This window comes from Crotalus tigris, unplaced genomic scaffold (assembly GCF_016545835.1).
Source record: "Crotalus tigris isolate CLP2741 ecotype Arizona unplaced genomic scaffold, ASM1654583v1 scf7180000017952.28453644438:3035480, whole genome shotgun sequence".
NCBI lineage: Eukaryota > Metazoa > Chordata > Lepidosauria > Squamata > Viperidae > Crotalus > Crotalus tigris.
In genome coordinates, this window is record NW_024096741.1 from 1,165,321 (window position 1) to 1,192,417 (window position 27,097).

Sequence of the window (27,097 nt, forward strand, 5' to 3'; positions counted from 1 at the left end):
CAGAGATCATCCCAACATTTAACATTCTTCATTACTTGGGGGATATGTGGCATTTCAGATGAAGTTGGGCAATTAAATGAAGACTTGAACATGAGGAGGCAGCTTTGTACAAAAAGTTTGTTTGTACAAATAACATAACTATACCTCTTAATTTTTGTCTTGTTTTATCAAACAGACTTTTCATCCTTTATTCAATTCTTATTTCTTCTAGAGATTTATTCCACAAATGTTAACTAAAAATACCAAGAATAGAATATGGACATCATCTCCATTTTAAAGAGAGGTAATATAATACTTGTATTCAGGGTATCTGAGGAACCATCTTGCCCTGATGGGATAAATACCCCACTCATTCCAGCAGAAAGGACCCACCTTTCATTTCTAGAAGGGCAGTCCCTAAGAAAGCAATAGCTTTTTTTCCCAATTGTCTGTTAATTGTCATTATGTTTTATCATGCTTTAGTAGTTGTACAAAATTAGACCAGATACATACTGATCCTCAATCTGTACGTTGAATTTAAGCTGATAAACTGGCAGATTAATCCTATTTTAACATATGCATTAAGTCAGCAAATCAGAAGTCAACAAGGTCATGTAGTGGACACAAGATAACTTTATCAGACAGAATCTGCTATCTTGTGACATCTTTTTACAACTCCTAGTCTGTCAATATCTGCTGCTTTAAAGTAGCTGTTTTACTTTGCTTACTGATCCATTGTTTAGGCTGTGGATTATGGCAACAGCTTAAACAATGGATAAACAAATGGGGATGATGAAGAATTCTCTGTTTCCACTCTTTTTCATTTCCTTTTCCATCAGTGGGGCTCATTATTGTCGGTGTCTGAATGGACTGGGACAAATAAATGTCTCTGTTTTGAAACTGGTTGTATAGGATGACTTACTTTAAGAATAAAAACTCCATCATACTGCCTTCCTATACTTGTCAAACATGAACAGCTTTTAGTTAGTAGTTATACTGGCCAGAGTCAGCATTGTTAAGAAGCTAATTGGATACAGACCAGCCACCTTGCCTCCTGCAACATTAATCTTCTTACTTAACAGTAGGTCAGGATATTCAATTAATTGAAGTGCTTTTGGTGTGTTCACTAGATGAGAAATATAGCTAAATAGCTATTGGGTATAAAAGACCACCAAATAGGGAGGCAGGTTAATCACTTGCTACACAGACATAGTTCAGGGGAAAAAATGAAAGAAAAGGTGATGGAACAAGTTATTTCATTTGTAAGAGCCTATCAGGTTCATTATGATCTGATTATTGTTTTTGAATGGAAACTCAGATGGTTTTCAAAAGATTAATTTTATTAGTCGCAGTCTAAACCAATATAACATTCACTAGTCATAAATGTCAGTAATTATTAACAAGTCCCCCAAAACATTTCCTATTAATATCTATTACATTGATTTCTCATGCATTTTAAATATGCATGAGACACAGTACAGAGTGTCATATTAGAAGAAAGCTAAAACTTCAAGGGCAGAGGGGACTTCATTTAAGTTCATCAAAACTCTGCACAAAACAGTGCCTCTCTTATAATTCTGTGTTATGCTACAGAGATATTGCATTTTTAAAAAATCAAGACAATATGTTCCAAGAAAATTCATTAACATATGTTCCTCATAAAAAGAATGTGCATTTACATACACACAGAAGCAACACTCTTAGCTCACCCAGTCTCTACCTGAATTTACTATTACTGCTTCTGCTTCCTCCATTTAAATTTCAAATTCATTGGAAACTGCTGATTCCTCTAACCATGTCAGGATGGCAATCTCTGGGAGACATGAGAAATAATGCTTTCCAAAATTCTGGCTATTCCCATATACAGATAGTCCTTGAGTTACAACCACAATTGAGCCCTAAATTTCCATGCTAAATAACAATTTGTTAAGTGAGTTTTACCCCATTTTATGACCTTTCTTCCTAAAGTTGCTAAGTGAATCACTGCAGGTGTTAAGTTAGTAACAAGGTTGTTAAGTGAATCTGGCTTCTCTATTGATTGCTTGTCAGACGTTTGCAAAAGATGAACACATAGCCTCAGGACACTGCAACCATCATAAATATGAGATAGTTACCAAACATCTGAATTATGATCATATGACCACAAAGATGCCACAAATGGTCGTAAGTGAGAAAAAGTCATAGGTCACTTTTTTCCAATGCCACTGTAACTTTGAACAGCCATTAAACAAACTGTTGTAAGTCAAGGACTACCTGTCTAGAGCCCCTCCAAATATAACAAATGTGGATAAAATTCATCATACATATACTGCAGATGAGAACTATTTTGCAGATAGAATACAAGACTTCTATCTTTGATTTGATATCTTCATGTAGGATTTTATAAACATAAATCATTTTGAATGAGCTTTATCTTCTTAAGTGATAAGCCAGCACAGTGAAGTTTGGGCTATATTATTCTTCTCAAACTGGGTAATTAAACTGTAGCAAAAGAATTTATATAGTTTTAACATAGTTTATGTTGGATTGTATTAATCTTTAATCTGAAATATTCAAACTATATAATTACAACCCAAGTTTACAAATTTTCCTTTCTTAGAGGCACATGTATCAGAATAACAAAACAAAATAATTCTAATGAATTCATGTAGTCTATTATTATGGAGACCCAAAATTATTGACTACTTTCCTTTATTCACTTTATCTCAATGCATTTTTAATTAAAACTTTATCTGCACAATACCACAAATTGATGCTGAGCAATACTGTAATACTACAGCAAAAAGATATGCAAAATAATTGGGCATCCATTGGTTGTTGTTTTTTTTTATTATTCTAAAATCTCAAAGCACATTTTCAGGATAAATCTATAAGTAATACCACAATTAAAAGAAAAAGAAAAAAAGAAACTATGCCAAGAAAAGCAATCACTTGGATAGGCTATCTTTGCAGGAGATTATGACGTACTCTACAAAACTAAGCTCTGATTAAACATCTAATTGGTTTGAATAATACTGGTCAGAAAAGTTAAATGCCTTTAGCATTTAATTACAAATGACCACAGTTTTTACAGATCTCTGTGAACAAATATGTTCAGTAAATTAAAACGAAAATTCACCAAAGTGCTACCCAAATTAGCAGAGGAAAATGTGAACGAGAACTCTCTAGAGCCATCATCACAGCCTTCACTGGTAGGTATCTGATTGCATTTTTTTGATATTATATTTGTTTCTGGAGAAGACTTCTACTGGATATTATCATTCACAGACTTTTACAAATGTTTGCTAATTGAATTAGAATACAACTTTAGCCGAGCTTATTTTATACAGCTTATTCAGAAATAAATTCCCCTGAACTGAATGAAAATTATTTGAAGACTTTTAATACCAGATATAGTCTTGATTGACATTATATTGATTGTTGTTGTTGTTATAGCTGTTGTTATAGATATAGCTATCTGCCTCCAAATGTTGATTTCTAATAAACTCTAATAAAGAAAATTCAACTTCATATGAGTCTTCCTAATAGCATAGATTGCTTTGTAACAATAAAATGTGGCAAAATTGTTTCTTCTATGTAATTATTAAAATCCTGACAAATCTTACTTTAGTGTCATAACTGTTGTTGAAAAGAGGTTAGGCATTACTTAGCTAGATTTCATTTGGGTACAATATGTTTGGATGCAGTAACAGCATAAGCCATCCTGTAGGGAAGCAAGTTAGCCCAACTGTTTCCCTAATGCAGTTAGTGTTTGTTATTTTTATTTTTGTTGATGTTTGTGTTTGATTTAATTTTATGCTAGCTATCCAGAGTCATGTTTTGTAAGCAAGGCAGCCCTATAAATGGACTAAATAAACAAATAAATGCTATGACAGAATAATTAAGCTGTTGCATTCACATTTTAATGTAATCTTACCCTCTTTGTTGTCATTGTTGGCAATGATAATGATTTCATTGTGTTTGCACACAAAAGTAAAAAAAAGGTCAAGCAAACCAAAAAGGGGGGGGGGACACCAGGAATATATTTCATTAAATATGATACAAACTTGTACACTGGCCAACTCCTAGTGACAAAATATTATTTAGTCCAATATTTTAGACAGATCATGCAATCCTAATCATAATAAGACCGTTTTTTACATTTCATTGACAGCCAGTTTATAATCAACAAGTAGATATAGGTCATTGAATCTAAAATTAGTGTCATTATCTTTTCTATACTAAAGGTGTTTGAGTTTGAGGTTGTTCTTGTTGGTTTTGCTAAACTCCATGTTAATTGGCAAATCTCTAGTCTTTCAAATCCCAAATTTTTGGTAGGTACTTCAACATCATACCTATTAATTGACTGATAAATTAATCAAAAAATGGCATAAATTACATGGTAAGTTTCTGCTTCCTATTTTCAAATTTCAATACGGTGTAGCTAACAACTAATCTTTCTTAAACCTTATCTGAAAGTCTACAATATATGAAAAGAAATAATTTGTTGATTAATGCAGATTATAAAAAATATTTTACATTTTGAAAACCCTTTATTAACAGATTTGGTAAAAAAAAATATCCCACATCACCAATCTAAGCTCTTGTACATAATTAATATGTACCTTAAATATCCTATTTATTTAAAAACACCATAAGCTTAAAATCATTTAAAACATATACTATTATTAACAGTAGTTCAGCAACTTTAGTTTTTGCATATATATTGAACCAAACAGTGAAATCAAATTATATTTTAAATGAAAATATTGCAATTTTGCCATTTCCTCTTTCAGCAACTCAAATTACCAGAACCAACTAACAATTATATGAATTTTTAAATTGCAGTTTTCTCAAAATGTAACTTTCTCGTATGAATAGATCAGAATTATGCTTCACTGACAAAGAAATAATTCAATTTTTATATTGCATCTTAATCTGATTAATTAAAAAAAAGGAAAGCCACATTTGACCAAAATTGGCTTAATATTTTTTTAACCATATCAAGGGTCTTTTCTACATCTAGTCAAATCACACTGCTAACTTCAACTTTTCTTAATGTGTATTTGGAATATTAATTAATATTTTAATATTATCAAACACTTGTTGATCTTTTAGAACTCCAGACAGTAAGAAATCATTGGTAGTATGATTTGTAATCTGCATGCTAGTTGGTTCTCAATATCTTGGCATTAGCATTTAACAAGGAAATCAGTTAAGGGCTTCTATAATCAATAGCATATTTAAATCATTTATGTAAACCTGAAAAAAAGGAGAAGAAACTATTAAAAATCATAATTGTAAGCCTCAAAAGGCACTGAATCAAAGAAATGCACTATTATAGCATTCAATGGATAACAGTCAGGAGCTCTTCCTATTGCAGGATCCAATCTGGGTCACAGGGACCAGACGTTTAGTCTCCCAGCTTATGGACTCATACTGGAGCCCATCCTCAAGGAATTTCTCTCTCTCTCTAGCAGAACATTAGAGAGAAGCTCTAGCTCTCCCTGTATTTGTAGATATGTTGGACTCAATTATTTCTTGGTGAGATAAAGTAGACAGATTCATTGAGGGGATTTTTTGGTTAGGTACATTTGACTCAGTATTATGCAATTAAGTATAATTTTAAAAAAGAGATGTTGATCTATTAAATAAGGCACATGCTTTGCCCTGAAATTTTTAATATTATAAATCATTTTAGTACTAATATTAGAAATAATATTATTTTGTAGTAACTGTTTCAAATGGAAGGCCAGTAATTTATCAACTTTTTAACCTTGCTCCTAATGTCTAATTCAGTGAATATTTTAATAATAATAATAATAATAAAGTTGGAAGGGATCTTGGAGGTCATCTAGTCCAACCCCCTGCTCAGGAAGGAAACTCTATACCATTTCGGACAAATGGCTGTCCAGTCTCTTCTTAAAAACTTCCAGTGTTGGAGCATTCACCGCTTCTGGAGGCAGATTGTTCCACTGGTTAATTGTTCTAACTGTCAGGAAGTTTCTCCTTAGTTCTAGGTTACTTCTCTCCTTGATTAGTTTCCATCCGTTGCTTCTTGTCCTGCCTTCAGGGCTTTGGAGAATAGCTTCACTCCCTCTTCTTTATGGCAGACCCTGAGATATTGGAACACTGTATTGAAGCTAGTTTCCTTTTCAGCACTCATAAAAACTTTACTTACTGAGGAAAAAGCAATTAGTGCAATGGCATTTGAATTTATCTTAAACATCAAGATCTGAAGCTGACAGTCCTGTTTCATAAATTTATAATGTAAAGTTTTTACTTCGTTTAACAGCTTTCCTTATTGTTGCTTTAAAGGAATCTTAGATTAATTTAAAGGATTATTCAACTACTTATAAATTTAATAAGAAGCTAAAGAGTAGCATTTGTATCCTTTGTTATAACAATCAAGACAATTTGGATTGCTGTAAATCTGGTAGACCAGCTATACAAACCAAAGAGCCATAAAACAACTTGATTAACTGTACCACTAGGATGAACCAAAAAAAAAAAAAAAATGTAGTTAGCTCTGAGCTGTTCCTCTTAATTGCTTCCTTGTGAGCAAAGGAAGCTGTGCTTCTGTTGGTTAAAGTCATTTAATTAAGGCTGTAATCCCAAACAGGCTTATGAAATGGATAACTTTATTGGAAGGAAGAGAGCATATTTCCCAATAAATGTGTTTATTGTTACTATCTAAAAGTATGGAAAGCATCTGATGGCCTATCTACTCCCAAATGTGAGATAAAACTGATTGCCAAACTCCATAAAAATTTACCCTGATATTAATTTAACCATAAGCCTTAATAAATTCTAACCCAACCCTAACTTTACCCTACTCCTTACTCTAGTGCTTATTTCCAACTATATCACAAACCTAAGATTATTATACTTAAATGTAACATAAAGGTTACCATTAATTTTTGACTATATATTACTTTTAACCATACAATTAGATTTAAACCATCAAAACTCACTCATTAATTAAATTCCATTACAATCCATTACATTAAACATTATCATAAATCTCTTACCATTAATAACATAAACTTTAATAAAAATATTTACCTTTTATCACTAATCCTTGAAAATATATATTTATGTGTTCATTAAGAACTGACATTGACTTGATACATAATCAATCAGTCAAGTCACACTAAACAATAATATAAACCTAAGACTACTGCAATAAATTTTAACATAGAAAAATGAGTTCTAACTTTCCCCAGATATTTTAGTTTTAATATATGTATATGCTAACCTAACGTGCAATCCAAATAGCATAAATCTAATAAGCCAGTTTCCTAATTCCAGCCCCCCAATATAATTATAAATCTCAAGCATATCCCTAATCGTAAGTATGGTAATACCAATATAAAGATTTACCCAACTCTTTTCCTCCAATACTCATTCCAAACCATAATACAAACCCATAATATAAATCTAGGACAGTGATGGCAAACCTTTTAGAGACAAAGTTCCCAAACTGCAACCCAAAACCCACTTATTTATCACCAGGGGCCAGGTGGGCATGGCTGTGGTGTCATGGCAGACTGGGTGGGTGTGGCCAAGGTGGGCATGGTCACCTCAATGTTGCTCATGGGGAGGGATGCCTAGGGGGGCTGGGCAGGGTTGGGGAAGATCCAGGGGATCTCTGGCAGATGGGGTGGTGGACAGGAGACTCATTCTGCAGAGTGAGGCAAGGCCAGGCAGAGCAGGGGTGCCATTGTCCCAGGGCAAGGCGAGGCAGGGGCCGGGGCGGCTTCTGCCTAACACCATTGCCCCCCCGCACATAGAGGCCAGCGAACACATGGGGCTGACAGCCTGCCATCCCCTCAACCGGTGCACTCTGGGGTTCTGCAGCCCACACCAGCAGTTCAGAGAAGTTGCTCTGAGCTGGATGGATAGCCGACAGCTGAGGAGGCAATGCAGTGGGTCATGCCCAGGAAAAGGAGAGTGTGCAAGGCTAGAAGGGATGGGATGGAGGGGAGGGAAACCAGCCGTGCTGGGATGCATCCAGCCATGTGGGACCTTGGTGAGTTAGTGGGCACCTGGTTGAAGAGTTGCCATCTCTGGGGCATGGTGCGCATGCCCACAGAGAGGGCTCTGAGTGCCGCCTCTGGCACGCGTGCCATATGTTCGTCACCACTGACCTAGGACCACCACAAAACTAACCAACTTGTCCAGTGTTAACACTGACAGTAAACATTACCATCAGACACAAAGAAGATTAACTTTAATCCTAATTTCACCCTTACACCAATACAAATGTTTAGCCTAGCATTTACTACATCACTAATTCTCAGTGATAATCAATTTTTTCTTAAATAATCCATACATTATTCAAATAAGATTAAATGGCCAAACTAGACATAACTAGATAACCCATGACCCATTGGGTAAATGCTTCAGAGATACATCCTTACCTAAATAGAAAAACAGAATGACCGTGAGCATGGGGGGGGGGGAATCAGTGAGAGCAGGAGTTAGTTCAATCTTCATATGGCTTCTGCACTGAGTTTCCTGGAGGGAAGCTGGCAGTCAGCATCAAAAATTACCCTCCTTTCCTCCTTCCTTCCATCCATCCCTCCCTCATTCCATCCTTTCCATCAGACAGGTAAGTGGCTGCCACCAGGTGTGGGAGGGAGCAAGGAAGTGTGTAGTGGCTGGTGCAGAACAAACACAAAGGGACTAGACCAGGGGTCAGCAACCTTAAACAGTCAAACAGCCATTTGGACCCATTTTACCAGAGAAAAGAAAACACTGAGAGCTGCAAAACTTGTGCGCACACACACATGAGGAGGGGAGCTTGATTGAAGAGTTTAATTAAAAAGAAATAGAGGCTGCTGTGCATGAGTTTTCTCTCTCTCCCTCTCTCTCTCTCCTTCTCTTTGATTCCCTCCCTCTCACTCCCCCCTCTCTCTCCCTCTCTCCAATCTTCTGCTCACCTGGCAAGCTGGCTTCTTCATGCTGTTCTCCGACAAGCTGACACACATTCTTATTGGGCTGGCTCTCTCTTGCCCTTGATCTGCCAGTCATCTTCCCCCACTCAGTGTGTGTGTGTGTGTGTGTGTGAGAGAGAGAGAGAGAGAGAGAGAGAGAGAGAGAGCTGCTGCTTTCTGCTTTCTACTGCTTCCTGCTGAGACACAGCAAAGGCAGGAGCCCTGCCCAATAAGCTTGTCAGCTTGTCCGAGAACAATGTGAGACCACTCTCCTTTTCACACACACACACACACACACACACACAGAGAGAGAGAGAGAGAGAGAGAGAGAGAGAGAGAGAGAAGGGAAGCGCAAGTGCCTCTTTCTGTCTATGTCTGTCTCTCTGCAAATGGCAGAGCCACAGGAGAAGGCTCAAAGAGCCACATGGGATCTGGATTGCCGACCCATGGACTAGACCATTTCTCCACTGACTTTTTCCCTGCAAGCTTCCCACAAGCAAAGTCTGCTAATGGACAGGTGAGAATGTGCATAAGAGTGTCAGTAATCCTATCCGTTTCTTTTGGCTTTCCCTTTGCCTTGTAAGAACCTGTCATGGAGCACTGAAAATGAGATCATGGGATGACAGCAGCCACACAATAGCACTAAAGTGGCCAAAAATATATATATCAAATTTTATTTCCTTGGGAGTAGAGAGATCCAATATTCTGTAAATTATCCCATTTGAAGTACCTTCCTTGACAAAGCTTTGACCTATGATGCAGCTTTCCTTTTTAATAGTTACAAATATCCAACAGAAATGAGAGCTTTAATAGTATACAGATAAGGAATAGACAGAGATATGAATATTTGTCTTACTTTATAGAGGTGTTCTGTCTCATGAAACCTAGCAAACATGCTTCTCCCTCAGCATCAAGATAGATGCTCTTACTTTGAATCTTTCCTCATGTTCTTTTGTGTTCCCAACTGCCTCTTCCAAGTGCAGTTAGCCTTAGGGGAGAAGAAAAGGCTTTTGCTTAGAAGCCTTGGGGCATGTGAAGATTCACAGGATAAACAGGACCAGCCTTAAGCATTTTGTTGCTTGAGGCAAAGGACAAATATCACATTCTACTTTCCAGATGGACAAAACAGGTGGAGTGCCACTTAATCTTACCTCAGTCAGGGCAATGGAAGAAGACTTTCTTTACAGCTAAAGGCAGCAGATCACTAAAGGCAGAGGGGAATTGCCAGGCAGATGCCCTCACCCATAAGATATCTACTATCTGAGACAACTGATTAATTCTAGCAAACACCTATAAATAAATATTACTGAAAAACTAAATATTTCTGTCACCTCCAGTCTTTCTATTTTATTCCTCTACCCAATTCCATAGCAACTTGGCATTTAAAAATCAATGACAGGAAATCCATCACAAATGTTGATACGGGAAAGCTGTTGGTCTTATCAGTCATTGAAAAAAGAAAAAAATGCTCCCAACTCTGACTTATCTTGTAATACATAGCATAAAAGTCAGTCTCTGTTACCAATATGCTTCTTATATATCAATAAAATGGGGCAATATCTTCCTCATTGGAGTCAGTTATCTTTTCCAAGCCCTTTACCAGCTTTATTTCAATGAAATAAAGAAACATGTTGGATTTCTTTTGTCCCTGTGTTTCTACATTTCCCTCCTCATTTTTATTTGTTTAATTAATTGATTCATAGTCTTGGACCAAGAGAACAATAAAAACTTACATAAGTCCAATGACGCAAATAGCAATAGAATGAATCTGGTTATAAGAGGCAAAAAGAAAAGTAACAGAAACTTTATTGTTGTGAGCTGCCCAGAGTTGTGTTTTAAGATGGAGAGGCCATAACAATCGTTTAAATAAATAAACACATTTTACACCAACAATAATTTGTTTCATAGGAATTGGTCCAATCTTATGAAATCCAGTGTCTTCTGATTATAATAGTGAACATTTTCATAACTTTTATGGAGAGCATAAATCAATTCAATAAGCAATGTAAATTCTATATATTCAGCTATATAGATAGGCAAATTATAGATTACAGGTTATTTTTTTTAAAAAAACTTGTTTACTGTGCTGGAATGATGATTTTATTCAAAATTTATTATCTGTGCATATACCCTGAGTACTTTTGTTATCTTTCGGGCAGGAAAAAAATAAGAAAAATGATGTTGAAAATGGGAACTTGAAAAAAGAAGAAGAAAACATGGCACAATCAGTCCCCAAGCAACGAAGTGAGTAATATAAACTGAGAGCTGGAAAAAAAAGGTGTAATGTGTTAATTATGCATGGACATGTAGATTTGTTGACAATAGCACAGAAGTGGTTGACACTGCTTTCTTTCTTGATATTTTGTCAACTTCCTAGACTAGAACTAAAATCCTGAGATTTCTCAGTAGTTTTGTACCTAAGTGCTGAATAGATTCTACTTAGTAGGGTTTTTTTTTTTATTAGCCAAGCTATAAAAGGTGTTCCATCTATTCTACCTATGTTGAACTGTTGCTACATTAAGAACATAAAACACGTAAGCAATGAGCTGCTGGATCAGACCCCTGGCCCATCTTTTCCACCGATCTGTTTTCACAGTGGCCAAGCAACTGCATAGGTAATCCCACTAGTCTCCCAGGTGATGACCTATGTAGGCCGTCACATTGTCATTAAGGTAATAGCTATTAATTCCCAAGACTTCCATTCATTAAGTAGTTATAAGTATAATTTTACAGAACCGTTGGAGCTATTTATGCAGAATTTAATTATTTGAAAACACTAGCAGTTTAAAACTATGGAGATTGCATTATTGAAATAATGAACAGTCCCCATTCAGTAAAGGATGAAGGTTTTTAAAAGCAAAGGTATATTTTCCTATGTTACAAACATTTATTTCAGAGTTGTTTATTGCAGATCAGTTCAAGCAAGCCTCTTATGATGATGGCAGTCCTTTGGTTTTTGGTATTTTGGGGCATGTTGTTTTATGGGGCTTGTCTTCTGATTGGTTGTATTCTCTTTTTTATTTTTGGTATTTTCTTTTTACTTCTCTTTAATTGTAAACTGCCAAGAATAATTTGGAGCTGGAATATTTCAAAATGGAAATATTGAATTAAATATTAAATGTAATGAAACCTAAAATTTTATTTTAAGGCCTTTTTTGTGGAGGGGAGACAGAATGTGATTTTTCTTAATTATTTTCTTCTTTGTGTTTATTTGGACAGTAAGTGTGCAATATCTTTCAAATCTTGTAAAGTTTTAGCATCCAGGAATATTGACATAAATCTTTGTTTCCAGCTTTGAAAGTTTGCAGGCACATTTGGTTATTAGTGAATACCTGGTTACATTTTTATCTCAAATCACATAAGACACTGTGGAATAATTCACATTTGAAACTAGCAAAGATGTTTTGGTGGGAATATTTAGGTTAAACCAGAAATAAACTATTTAAATCAATTGATTTCTAATGGTCGTTTTAAAGTTTTTTAAAAGATTGTTTGTTGTCTATAGCCTATCTACAATATTTGCTTTGCAATATATATAATTCAAGCATGTATTCAGTCTAGCAGTCTGAAATCCCTATAGTTTGACTTCCTGACAAAATGCCATACTTGAACAGAATCATCAACTAAATTTTAAGGAATAATAAAAAGCAAAATGAAAGCTAGTCATAAATCTGAATTGTGGAATGAAAAGTTGGAATATCCAATTTTGGAGTTTACAGATATGAAATACATTTCTTGTGATTTAAAAAAATAAAATTAATTCATCAGAAAATATTTCATGTTTCTTGGACCTTAAAAATGTTATGTTGGTGTTACAAGAAATATGAAGGTTCTAAAAAATAAATGTATTGTTGACTTGGATTCCAATTACTACAATTAAGTACTTATTTCTGAAATATTAGAGTATAGTATTATATTTTATGTAATAATTAAGCTACTACTAAAATATAGAAACTATTATCTCACAGATTCTTGGCTTTCTAAAAATTAGGACATGGAAAAGAAGATAGTTTTATATAACTAGAAAGAAATTTATTGTCTTGATTTTTTTTTAAAGGATCTAGGATACGAGTTTGTTATCTATTTTTGAATAGTCTTTTGTCCTAAAATACAGAAGGTGATGTAATGTGTTCCTATAAAATTTAGATTAAGGATAAGATTAAGGATTATTTTTTTAATTTAATATCTATATATTATCTAGATTTTTTCCTGTTAATTAGAATTTAGGCAAGCTGGCTTTTGTTTGTTATTTTTTGTTAGATTATATTTATTCGTTCATTTTTTATTTGTTTTGGTCAGGTTTGATTCATTTGAATTACTAACTTTTTTCTGTTTTGTTTTCTTTTTTACTTTATAATCTTTATAATTCTTCCTCTTGGTCTTATAGGGTTTTTTCCTTTATTTTCTTTTTGATGTTTCACCATTAAGGGTATTTTTTAAAAATAAAAAGTAACCAAACAAGTAAAAAGTCTTTTAGGGAGAGGAAATTGTTGGATGTTCTACCCTGTGTAACAGCAGAAAGCTAATACCATGGAGTTCAAAATATGTAAGGCTCTAGCTAAAAAAAATATGGAAAACAGAAGGTATCATCTAATGAAATAATATGGTTGACTAAAGAAGTGTAGTCTATTTCTGATCTTCATGAATCTGTATGGAAAGATGAAGCAGATTGGAAGGTGTATTCTATATTAGCCTACACAACAATGCATGTGCAACAGTTTTTGCACTGCATATCAATCCTATTTAATTAGAAGGGCCCTGAACCTTTTAGAGACTCATAAAATAGGAAGGCAGTATCCATACAACTAGAACTCTATAATTGCTGAAATACAATATAAAATGACTTAGAAGGAAAAGGTTATTATGCTAATATTCTTGAACAGCTGAAAAGCATGAACATGCTTATACTATATAGCTACATTGTCCCTGAAATGACCTTGTGGTTAGAAAAATTGTTCTTAAGGCAATTAAAATGAGCACAACTCTGTTATAAACATTTCACATATACTAAGCCTATTTTCTGAAAACCACATCAAAAATGGTCTTATATAGAAGATATTACAATGACATAATCATTGAATAGAACAATGTTTGATTGAATGTACCTATATAACAACAAACTGAAGGAGTGAATATTTATCGTGATGTGTGCTACTACGTTCCAGTGAGCAAGGACTGGTATTATAGAATTCAGGCCAGAAACAACAAGTACCAGGAATATTGCTTGTCCAGATTTCATGCCATCTTCAATAAAATGAATTGACAATCTCCACAAAGCAGATCAGCCTTGATATTCATTAAAAGATAAAAGGACATGAAAGTAAGAGCATTATAGGTTTGATCAATAACCCGATTTCTTTCTTCTCCTTAAAAGAAAGCCCTTAAGATAAACAAATCAAAACTGTAGAGAAGTATAAGAAGATATTTGTTGTCCCAGGAAGACAAATGTTAAACCATAACGGGTTTCAATTTGTAGCCTTGAAGGATGCACCAGCTGAGTCAAAACTATTCCAAATATTGTTGAAAATCTCAATATTGGCAGAAGGGGGGGATTGTGGCTATTTTGAGGGAGTTTCACCTCTAAGCTTCTTTTTTGTTGCTGGAAACTGTAAAGATTGAATGGGTCTAAATGAAATTATTATTTAGAAGCCAGAATAATTTCATGTGAATGACCATACCATCAAACAAAGCAGGAATGTGTATCTTTTGTGTGATAAAGTCATGATTCACGTGGTCATTACTACCCTCAGAGATGTCATGGATCTGAACACCTTTTTATACTGCTGTAATATTGTAAATGAAGATATAACAAACTTGGCTAGAGACAAAGAATTAGAGTAATTATTCAACATTGTCATCCTTTAGCCAACTTGATGTGAAACTGGGGGAATCAGTTAAAAAGTCAATGGAGTAACAGCTGTGGCCTCTTTAAGACTTTCACAGAATTTCTAAGCACAATAAAAATACATTAGTGATAGAGCTCTTTCTTGAACTGTTTTACAAAGACAGTCCTTGAGAACATGATTTATTTGATTTAAAAAAAAACAATGAGAGATTAATTAGAAAATCCAACCTGACAACTGACAACTGAAAATTAGATCTACCATACCATCTCCATACTGACCTGACTTTTTTCAAGAAGAAACTGCTGCTAATTATGTAGATGTGAAAATTAAAGCAATAAGTAACAGATATTTTCTGTTTAATGTCAGATAATGCACACAGCAATTACAAATTGCAAATTTTGGTGCCCTGGCCGCTGTCTTTTCAAAGAAGTGAGAGTAGCCTCTGGTGTCCAATTAAGCTACACCATTGTCTGTTTGCAGCCAGTTCAAAATACACAATAGGTCAAGTGAATATGAATGTGTTAGCATTTTGAAAGAGAGTCACATCAACAACCAAGAAAATCTGTTTTGGGGTCAACTAACCAAACAAGTAATTATAGTTATGACTGATAAGTACTCTCTTAGAAGATATTTACAATAAAAATAATTTTAAGTATTCTAACATGGGGAATAGACGTCGACAGAGTCATTTCAGCCCAGTTCTTTAGATGGAAATGATGTAAAAGCACACATAAAACTGGCAAAAACATGAAATATAGATCTCTTTTAGTTAATTAGAAGAAATATGTTGGAAGCCATATTTTATTTGCATTTCATCTGTCTTCAGACCAAAAATGCAGGGTTCCAGGTTTTTTTTATTAAGATAGGAGACTTGAGAAGAGAATTTCATTTTGTCAGAACCCAGCCACCTAGTCAATATATGTAGTACACATATGACAAAATGATAGAATAAGTCACAGACAAAATTTCTTTCACTTCTTTGATACTGCTATGTTCTAAATATTTTCTTTCATGTGATGAACTATTCAAAGAAAGGCTGCTACAAAAATTGTAGGTCTGATAGGCAATAGCCAATCCCTTACCTGCTTGGACAATGCTGGTTGGTTACCTGTCAAACAGAGCACAATGACCCAGATGAGGAGGAAGGATCCAGACTATGTTCTTACGCCTAAAACCAACATGATTTTTTAAGGTAGCAAGATGAATTTTGACCCAGATAAATAATAAGCCATATTCTATATCTGTGTGCACTGATTTAGTAACAACAGATCAAACAGTGATCTGACTTGTAAACAATACATTTATAATAAAAGTATATCAAAGCCTGTTCATATTCATTTCATTCAACCCAAGTAAAGGAATAGCTACTGAACAGGTTTACTATTGAAGTAAACCATAATATTTGATAGAATGTGGCTCTTGCCTGTGATATCTCATTGTTTAATTTTGCAAAAGCCACACTTTCTGACATGTAATAAATAAATATCAAAGTGTGTTGTATTTTCAAAAATGTGAGATGGCTTATATGGAAAAAATAGAATCAAGTCTGTCAATGTAAATGTAACTAATTGCTACCAGTAAAAATACTCAGAACTTGATGGGAGAAATAAACTAAAATAAGGACTGTAACAGGATTGATGATAAGGCAAATCCAAATGAATGGAAAGAAAAGAAATGTATTAATATAATGATTATTTTTAGGAATATTGGAAAAAATATATACTAAATTGTCAGTTATTAAAATATTAAGAATTGTATTAAAGCAATGTTTGCAGAAAATGATGTTTTTAGGGAAAGAGGAAAGTAAACAAAATTAATATATGAAATACAGACTATAGAAATTAATTGTTAAGGACTGTTTTTACAAATGTAACCCAGACACCACACTGTTTACCAACTATTGAATGACTTATGTTTGTGTAAAAAACTAATAAAAATTATAATCAAAGTGTGTTGTGTTTAGAAAGGGTACTTCATGGCCCATAAAACACTTCCAGCAGCCATAAAACATTGTGCCGGCACATTATTTCATTATGCATGCTTAGCAAATGGTTCACATTTATGACTGGTTATCTAGGGCCCTGTGATCATGTGATTGCCATTTACAATCTTTTCTGCCAGCTTCCCCAGAAAGTCAATAGGTAAATGGCAGAGAAAGTTGCAAGCAGAAGGGATGGAGAGGTGCTGAAATCCTTCTGCAGGCTGCAGGAATAGAGCTTGATTCCTGAAGATTCTGTCCCCGAAAAGCTGAAATCACTTAACAGGCAGCTCTTTCACCTCATCTTAAAGACCCTGGAGATCACTTAATGACAGCAACCTGTAGCGCTGGGATTACAATCACTGAGTGAGGCAGTCACATGGGCATCTTGCTTAACAACTGCTTCATTCAACCCCAGTCCCAATTTTGGTCCTTAAGCAAGGACCATCTGTAAACTGGAAATTCCCACAGTATTTTTCCAACAATATGATATAGAAAGATGTTGAGAATATTTTGAAAGAAAAGGTCATCTAACCATTCAGGCCATTTATACTGATGGTTTCACTATACATAAAATCTTGTTAAAAATAAGCAAGAATTTACAAGTAAAAATTTGAAATTAAGGAAATGAAGCATCTCAGAGTCACTTATATGATGAATGCTAACATGTTTTATCTTTTTGAAGCAAAATAGTGATCGAGTCAAAAAAGACATTTCTATTCAGTTTTAGCAAATGAAATATTGATATAGGATCCTATACTGAGATATATTCTAAGATGTTTTTTCTCATGCAATTTATACTTTGTTCAATTTATTATATGAAATACCTGAAGTACTGTATAGTTTTCTAGTTTTATCACTTTGGGCTAAATATAGATGATTGGATATAAGGACATAATTTTCTACACCAAAGGAATGCCTGAGCAATTTTGATTTTATTTTTTTGCCATTTTATAAAATAAACATGTGCATTAAATACTCAATTACCAATGTTCACATATACAAAATAGGTATTTGATTTAGAAGTGGAAAGAAAATGTAATCGCTGTAATTAAAGACTCTAATATTACTTCTGAAAAATATGGTGGCTTGCTATTGATTTGCTTTCAGACCAAATGTGAAATCCTGTAATTACTTTTAAAGGCCTTCACAATTTGGATCTGAGTCGTGTAAGACATTGCTTTCTTCTGCATGATCCGCTACGTTCATTAAGGCAGATGTTCTCAATTCCCCAGGAACTCATAAGCAACTGGGATGGGAAAGATTGAATTTTTTTCTTAAAGCTAATCAAATTTGCACAGGCAAAGTAGAAACGTTATTAAAAATTATTCCTTTGTTGCCTTAGGAGGCCCATGTTAGGCTTGGGCAAGCAAAGCAGAACCAAGAATAGTTTTTTTTATGGCAATCTTCCTTTTTTTTTTGCTAGTCTGATCAGCTTTAAGAAATATTATAGTCAAAATTGGAACACTGTCAAAACCTGATGCCAATTTATCTAAATAATCACAATGAGTGAAATGCAAAACTTGGTCTGCTTAGAATTTCCCTTTTGCTGCTCTAGCACATCAGAATAGCTGAAGCTTTTGTATTTGATGGGATGGTGGGGAAACATAAAGACGGACTTTAATTATGTAAAGTAATTCTCCCGATTCTCCCCCTCTCAACATGACTTCAGAAACAGGCTCTTAATTAAGACGGCTTTGCCAGTGGGTCTCGTCATCTCAGAGGATGAGAAGAAAGTGATTCAGAATCTTAGAACATGTCAGGTACAAATGATGGGATTTAGAAAGAAGCAGCAAGAAAGTGCTCAGTTCCACTTAGACTGAATGCTCTCTGAGCTTGGTTGTTTTCTTGCAGATGTTTCATTTATCCATGGAACACTTTACCTAGTTTGGGTAATGAAACATCTTCAAGAGACCAGTCAAGCTCAGAAAGTACCAAGGACCCCTCATTTCAACCCTGACTTACAAATATTCTCCTTTATTAATGTGCCATCATAGTAAGCAAATTGCAACTTCTAAAAATTGTTGTAATTTTACAACATGGAATATCTGTGTCAGGGACCATAGTAACTTGGCTGACTCTGAGGGCATTGCCAGTGCTTCTCTGCCTCAAAAATCAAGTTCTTTTGATTAAAAAAAGATTAAATAAAGGGCTGAAGAGATTACTGTAATGTTAAGGAGGGAAGAGGAATAATGAGTTTGTTTGTGATTGCTGTAAAGAGAGAAGTCACTTCTTTAACTTTTTCTTAAACTGCATTCTTTTTTTCTTTTCTTTTTTCTTGATATATTTAAGTTATGATTTTAAAAAAATAATTAAAAAAAGAAATCTCTTGGACTGATCTGTAGTGAAAAATATCAAAGAAATGGCCTCCAGCCTTCTGAAGCCTCCAAGTCAAGAAAAGAGCAGGAGAGATAGCATTAAATTCCAACATAAATTTTGTCCTAGACTACTTTTTTTTTGTTTAGATACCAAGGAGGAAAGCAGTGGAAAACTTGATTGTAAAATCTGTAGTCTCTAGTAGTCCTTCATAGGAAAATCTGCTTTTCTTGCATGCTTTCCTGTTCAGACTAGGAACATAAAAGTTATTCCAAAGATGCATTCAGCCATTGTAAAATTGCCAGTTTCCAAAAACTTCTAAGAGACACATTATTCAAATAAATCCTGTGAGGTGTGAGAGGCTTATCAAATTATTTTTAGAACAGGTAGGACAATACAATAGATGCTAAAAAAGCTTCAGCCTTTCTCAAACTCTGGAATTCAAAGGCATAAAGCAATACTGACCTGTAATTTGATAAAACTGCAACATAGGCTCCTTTAAAAAAAAATTCTAACATATTATTTGTTTCAAATCAATGTTTGTTTGGACTGGGCACCATCTCAAATAACTCCAGTATGAACAACAGGAATGAACATAAGATTAATTAAGTCCTATGAATCTAAAAGTCTTATTTATGACTTGACTGTTTCTTATAATCCCAAGCAAATTAAAAATCACAGTTTACAATAAAGGGTGCAGATTTATGCATTAAGAATACACTGCCAGTACACTTTCCTATAATCATTTTGCTTTAAGATTATATTATATCTCCTTTATGCAGTGCATGTTTTATAGGAATACAGATGAAATACCAACTAAGAGGAACTAGACAAATTAATTATTGCAGAATAGCTAAATGTCATTCAAAGGACATTTTCTCAATAATTTAGTTAAATACTCTCTTCCTCAAATTTGCATTTTACACCTATATTATCATCTGCATTGTTTAAAGCTACTGTAGAAATAATGAGCTGAAAGGAAACTAGTAACAAATATATAACAAGCAAATACAAATCATAGATAAAGGACAGGCAAAGAGAAAATATTAAAACTGTAGTATATGTGATCTTAAGGAGAAACAAACATTTTAAATATTGGAATTCTATTCAGAATGACATTTGTACCAATGAAAATAACTTTTAGAAAAAATACTGTTAAGATAGCTAATAAATGCTGATGACATTTGAATAATGTAAACTCATAACCTACTTGGAAAGAAAGAACAATCAAGAAACAAATAAACCAGGAGTCTTCAAACTTTGGCCTTTTGTGACTAGTGGACTTCAACTCCCAGAATTCCTCAGCCAGGCACACTGGCTGAGGAATTCTGGGAGTTGAAGTCCACAAGTCATAAAAGGGCCAAGTTTGAAGACCCCTGAAATAAAGAATGTGGTAAATTTACAAAGAGTGCAGAGAAGAGCGACAAAGATGAATAAGGGGTCTATGATGAATGGCTGAGGGAACTAGATATGTCTAGTTTTCTAGGACTAGGGATGACATGATAACAATATTCCAATACTTGAGGGGGTGTCATAGAGAACAGGGGGTCAACCTATTTTCCCAAGCATCTGAAGACATGAGAAGAAGTAATGGATGAAAGGTCATAAATAAAAGGTCCATCCTACAACTACAGACAATTTGACATGGTGTTGATCCATGCACTACAATTCTCTTTTCCTTCTGTGCTATTATTGGTTGAACATTTTTTTAATTCTTTGAAACTATGGATCAACTGATTAACATTAGGTGGCAGCAAAGAATTACAATTTATATGGCTCTTAGCTACCATCTAGTGATTATTCAGATTGTGCAGCTATTAAATAAGTGATGCTGATGAGCTGGATTTTGAGAAAGAATCAAGCCATGGGGATAAATATGGAAGGGGTAAACTTACTTTAAGAACATAATATAAGAAAAGAAAATGGTGTGCTGACACTCCTGGGAACACCGGTCATCAAGAAAAGAATTTGTCATTTTGAATTCAGTTTCAGTTGTAAGTATTAAGACTAGTCAATTTAGGGCTTTACACTTGGTGACAAATTTTACCAATCCATTTACAAAAGAAATAAAGTGTGAAAATCAGGATTCCTGATCTCTTTCAGAGGAGGATTGAGAGGTAGGAGAACAACTTAAAGAATGATTGAAATGTGGAGTGTCCTATAAAGACCAGAGGAATCAATCTGAACCATCAGACTGAGGATAAAGAAGTTGTTATTTCAGGCTGCACATCAATAAACCCTACACTTCCCACACAAACTTTGAAGGTAAATTAAGAGGCAAAATAGCACTTCCAAAACTAAACACCAAAACCTACTTTTAATTCTCAGATGTGGGTGATGAGATACATGGGGTAGCATGCATATATTTCCTCTGGAAATAATTAGCAGACCATCCTCATATCTAGGCAAAGGATTTGTGCAGATGTGCCTACAGAGCTGGAACCTGGATTTCATCTAATCCAGACCTCTGCAGAGTATAGTATATAATGCAGATTATATAAAGCAGAGCATATAATGCAGGCTACAACTGCATCATTTCTGACATATGATTATGGAGTTAATATGTAATAAATCTTTAATAAGTGAAGGGAACCATTACCTCCCAAGATAGTTTGTCTCATTGTCAAAAAAATCTCACTTTTAGAAACATTGATTGAAGTTGACATAAAATCTACTATGCTTCAGTTTTCATCAATTATTTTATCCCTTTCTCCTGGAGCAAACTAAATATATCCATCCATATTCTGCTTACGTATGTGAGAGAATGGGATATAATGTAGATAGAGATAGATTTCCAGCAGGGAGGGAGTACATGACAGAGGAATAAGAGGCAACTCAGATCAGATGTTATTATATGTGAAAGAAGGATGGTAAAGACAGCCTCTCCCTAAGAGTTTACAGAATATTTTGTAAATACAGATACCATAGTAGAGTCATCAGTTTGGCAACATATTGTCTATAGGTGTGAAAACAATAAAGAACTCAGCTTGGAAGAATCACCATGTGTTATTCTTGGTTTTGGGCCTGACACACAGAGAGAGATTTATAATCTCTATTTTAAAAAAAAATGCAGCTCCACCTTTGGTTCCTCTTTTGAAATATTTATTCTACATTAACTGTGAATGACAGGCATTTGTAGGAAGCAAATGGGGAAGAAGGAATTCAGTTGTTGTGGGAAGAAGAGGCAACAAAATCTATAACTGACTTAGTATAAATCTGCCTGGGAATTTCTCTTCTCAGTTTCAAGATTATGTTTTAATCACTAATTAGTTTTCAAGATCCTTTCTGAAATATGTATGATTCTCATTTCTTGGGTTTCCCAGCTCCATGGGGCTTGCCAATATTGGAGCATAAAGCTTATGGAAAACAAAAACCAATTCTTCCTTCCAAATGCCTCATGATACAAGGACTACAGACACTTCTCTCTGGGCATCGACTATGCAGAAAAAAGAGAGTTATTGTGAGTTGATTTATCAGCATTCAGTACTACCTTCCTCTATCATTATGTTCTCAGCTTCTACCATTTTTCAGCAGAGGATCTTGTTCCAAGAACTTGACCTGGAACAGTTCTTTGACCAGCTGCCTGAAGGTTTTTTTTTTTAAAAAAAAAATGATGAACCTTCTCTGTTTCCTCAGGAAAACTCCACAACAATAATCTGTCATTACCCCTCAAAATATCCTTCTTTTTGTTTTTGTTTTTTGCTTATTTAGATTCTGCCCTAAAGCTGTTGGCTCTCGTTTGAAATGCTAAGTACAAACATATAGTTTACTCTCTATAATCCAATACTCCCAATTCTAAACCTACATTAGAAATGGCAGAGAATAATGCAAAGAGTATTCCAACATATCAGGAGCTCCCTAGATTGAAAAACTCTAGAAGAGACAAGCAACAAATGTTTAGCATCTGCAATACCTAATGCTGTTATTTGTGGGTTTAAGTTACTCTTCTAGCTATATTTTCCCTGTTGCTGTTCTTTGGTTTTTAAGACTTAATGTTCTGAGTGCAAGAACATGCATGCATAATATATTTTATTAATTATTTGATTCTAGATGAAGCAAGAACTCCAGAACGAGAACCTGAGCTTTCTAAGGCTGAACAACCAATGGCATCAAAGAAACCAACTCAGAAGGATGAGGCACAGCCAGACAGGGGGAAGGGAGAGACCACAGTGTGAGTAGCAAAAATGATGGCACTTCATTCATAAAAATTTTCTGTACCTAAACAGAGAATCAGAATGACCAACGGCAAAAAAGTAGTCAAAATGAAAGCCTCTTCCAACTTCCTGCTAACTTGACTGGGGCTGACCAACCATGGCAGTCAATGGTGAGAGTGCTCCACCTATAAAGGCCTAGCAACTCTGGAAAGATCACAACTTTACTAAATTTCAATCATATGAGAGTTATGGATACCAGATTTTGGGATGCATTCTGTAAGTTAGCCCATCTGAGGCACATTGGTTCAAAAATTGTTGCTCTGTGATAAAACTATTTCACCCAGTTAAAGGTTACAGACATAAGAGTTTTAGTAGTAGATAAGTAGTATATTCTATCTATCTATCCATCTATCTATCTATCTATCTATCTATCTATCTATCTATCCTATCCTATCTGTTGCATGTGTGTGTGTGTGTGTGTGTGTGTGTGTAAAACGTTAATAAGAATATATATATATATATATATATATTCATTCAATAATACACAATGGATCAATATGCCCAGGATTCGAATTTTCACAGTCATTATATATATATGTGTGTGTGTTTATATAAACTAGCTGGTGCTACTAGTGTTATGATAACTAGTACTCAAATATATACCAGTTCTCAACCTCTGCTTATGACTTTATATAAAGTCCAAAGAAAATGTTGCCTTTTTTCACCATTATCATCATAGGATGAAAAAAACTCAGTTTGTTATCTTGTCAAATGACTCACTCAACTTGTAATAGACAGAGTGATCACCTCAGAATAGCCTTGCACTCCATTAAAGAGGAAAAAATGACCCGCTTTTGGCTTCCATGTCAGTATTTCATTGTTTAAAATACACAAAAATACATTGTGTTAGGCATTAGCAAATAGCAGCAGACATAGCTGCAATTTGCCTGGTCACATCTGTCAGCTCTAAAAGTGGTTTGGCATATGTGAATGGCCTGTGTACTGAAAAAAAATGTTGATTGAGCAAATGAAAGTCTTTTAATGTCAATTTCCTAATAATTTAAATTAAGATTCACTCTGAGTCAGGCTTGTCTAGCAACCTGTTTTTTTCCCTTCTATCCTCTAATAACAGTACAATCATATCCCTATTAATAGCTTTTCAGGATATCTATATTTTGTCACTGGCAGCTTTTGAGTGATGCATACATAAATTTTCTTCAAAGTAAGAAGAACAAGATTAGCAGATCATTTTGTCACTACATATTAACAAGCTTCTAATCTCAGGAAATTAATCCAAAAAAGGCTCCTCTGCTAGCACAATAATTACTCTGACATTACACCAAGAGATTGTACAATGATAATGGTATATATAAGACAGGTAAAGAAAGGGAGAGGGAACTTCTGCAATACATTTAAACAGGATGTGAATCACATTGAAAAAAGAATGTATATGATGTAATTTTAATGAAAAAAGTAAAAACAAGTATATTCATTTATTTTCTTACTTAATTTAGAAACAAATTATACACTTATAGTCATTCTTCATAGCATACAAAGAGTGGGAAAAAAACAATGCAATCATGCAAACATTGATAAGTTGCAATATTAAGCTATAAAATTCAGATCAGATATTCTGATTCAACTGTTACTAGTTCAAATTTATACATATTAGAGATCCTCCAGCACTGTGTTGTAAATATAAGAGGAAAAGGTGTTTATAACATAGTATAGTATACAAAAAATCAGACAGAGCATTTTTAAGTCAGTACTAAAAAAAAGTTACTGAATGAAAACTTGGTGATATAAACTCTAGGGCTAATAAAAATATTTCTACATGAAGCAAATAGTTATACTATATTGCATACAGCAATGTGACAACCATCAAGATGGATAGCTTCAAAAAGGAATTGCACAGAACATACATAACACCATACTATATATGAACACCAACTAGCTGTTCAAAGACAGGATGAAACCTTAATCTCACAACACATGGACAGTTTCAACTGGGAAACTATTCACATCATAGACCAAGCCAAACTCAAAAATTCTAGAGAATTCCTGGAAGCTTGGCATTCAGACAAATCAGCCATCAATAGACACATAGATATAAATTACATTCATACACCATTCAAAAGAGGCAATAAAAAACCTAGAAAGGAAACAAAAATATTGTAGCATATCAACAACCCATACTCAGATAAGCAGGGATCATCACCAGACAAACAATCACCAGGCAAATTTTTGGAAGCAAACAATCAAGAACACTATAGTGATTATACAATTTCATAGAAATAAAATGATCTGTTGTTCTTATCCCAAGTAGAAAAGTGAATAAGTAATCATTAAGTCTATGCATTCTCTGGTACTGGAAATTTTCTAACTACCAGTTCTTGGGGAAAGTTTCATGTAGTAGTGAATGATGAAAGAGCAACCATGGGCAGCCACTTGCTGGAAGCAACCTAGATTACAAAGAGAGGGTAAGTGATGGTACTTGAAGGAAATTGACAATAAGCTGCATTCAGCCTGCTACTAACTTACTTATTAATTTGCAATTCCCCCCTCTCTTTGCTGATTAAGCAGAGAGTCTGCAGAAATAATAAAACACATAAAACATACCACTAAAACCATTATTCAGGAAAATAATTCTGTTTCATAAATGAGTTCTTGTGATGCTAACATTAAACTACTGATGTGGAATAATGGTTTGAATCATTTATCTTCATTATTTTTTACTGTATTTATTTTTATATGTGTGGATGATTACTTGTTCATTTGGTCCCTTGCAGACATTGGCCACCTTCAGCTCCTGAAGGGAAAGGGAAGGGAATATTAATCTAATCACATAATAGCTTAAGGAACATTAAGGAAATGCATTCTCTATAATAAATTATACTTATTTTGCAACTGGAGGCATTAGGTTTGGGGCCGACTACCAAAAAATATTGAATTCTATAGAAGAACATATCTGTTTCTGTTTCAAAATTTCTGAATCATAAAACATAGGAAAAGAAACTCAGGACATCAATGAGATCAATGAGATACTACCTCAGCAAGGAACAGGTTGAAAGGCTACCTATATGTCCTAACCTATTTAGTCACAGGATTAAATTGCTAGAAGAATTTTCTTGGGTCGTTTCTTGAGCCGGATTACAAATAAACACAAGAAGCAGTTGCTGGAAGTAGAGTAGTTTATTCAGCCATCCACAAACAATTGTTGAAGGTAACCTACAATATTAGGGATGCACTATTAGAGGTATATATTATGACAAGTGGGCTTTGATCCTGACATATGCAGATTGATGTTCCTGCCCTAGGCTTTGATTGTGAGGTGTATGTTTAGATGTGTTAGGATTGTTGCCCTGAGAATGTGTTAAGACTGGGAAGAACCTTCCCAGGTGTGGATTATTATGAGGGAGTCTGGCATCTTCCTTTATCTTCTAAGTGTTAGGACTGTATGTTTATTCAAGGGATGGAAGTTACTAAAGGAGGCCGGGTACAAATCAAAGGCTTTTAACTTCCAATGTCCTTTTCTATGTTCTCTTCTATTTAAATTCTAACAGTATATCATAAAAAGTTATGAAATAAGCACAAAAATTTTATATGTCACATTACTCCCCTTTTCAATTACTATTAATTCATACTAACACAGCTATTATGTATACAATATACCTTTCTTCAGGATTTTTTTTTTTAAAAAAATCTCCTTAGGGAATTAAACTCCTTAAAGATGAACGATCTTCAAAGCTTCAGAGTTATTTTCTGTATAACTGATCCAAATGAAAATCACATTTTTCAAGCTAATCCAAACTTCAAAAGTTCAAATATAGCAGGTTATAGTTGATATCTCCCAAATATAAAAATGGGAAATTGGAACAGAATCTGTCTGTGAAAATCTTTGGCTTA

General features: G+C 34.3%; 1 protein-coding gene across 6 annotated transcripts in view; it reads left to right on the forward strand.

The window, feature by feature from the left end:
* The first annotated feature begins 2,991 nt into the window (after positions 1-2,991).
* CNGB3 (cyclic nucleotide gated channel subunit beta 3) overlaps positions 2,992-27,097 on the forward strand; it is a 70,485-nt gene continuing 46,379 nt past the window's right edge. For 3 of the 6 annotated variants that reach the window (XM_039345443.1, XM_039345444.1, XM_039345446.1), the window contains exons 1-3: positions 2,992-3,170; positions 11,057-11,141; positions 23,088-23,208. In XM_039345443.1, coding sequence (XP_039201377.1) covers positions 3,069-3,170; positions 11,057-11,141; positions 23,088-23,208 — 308 coding nt within the window. In that variant the 5' untranslated portion in view covers positions 2,992-3,068. Of the gene's footprint in view, positions 3,171-11,056; positions 11,142-23,087; positions 23,209-27,097 lie in introns of those variants that run through there. The other 3 variants (XM_039345449.1, XM_039345448.1, XM_039345445.1) reach the window with 2 other exon arrangements.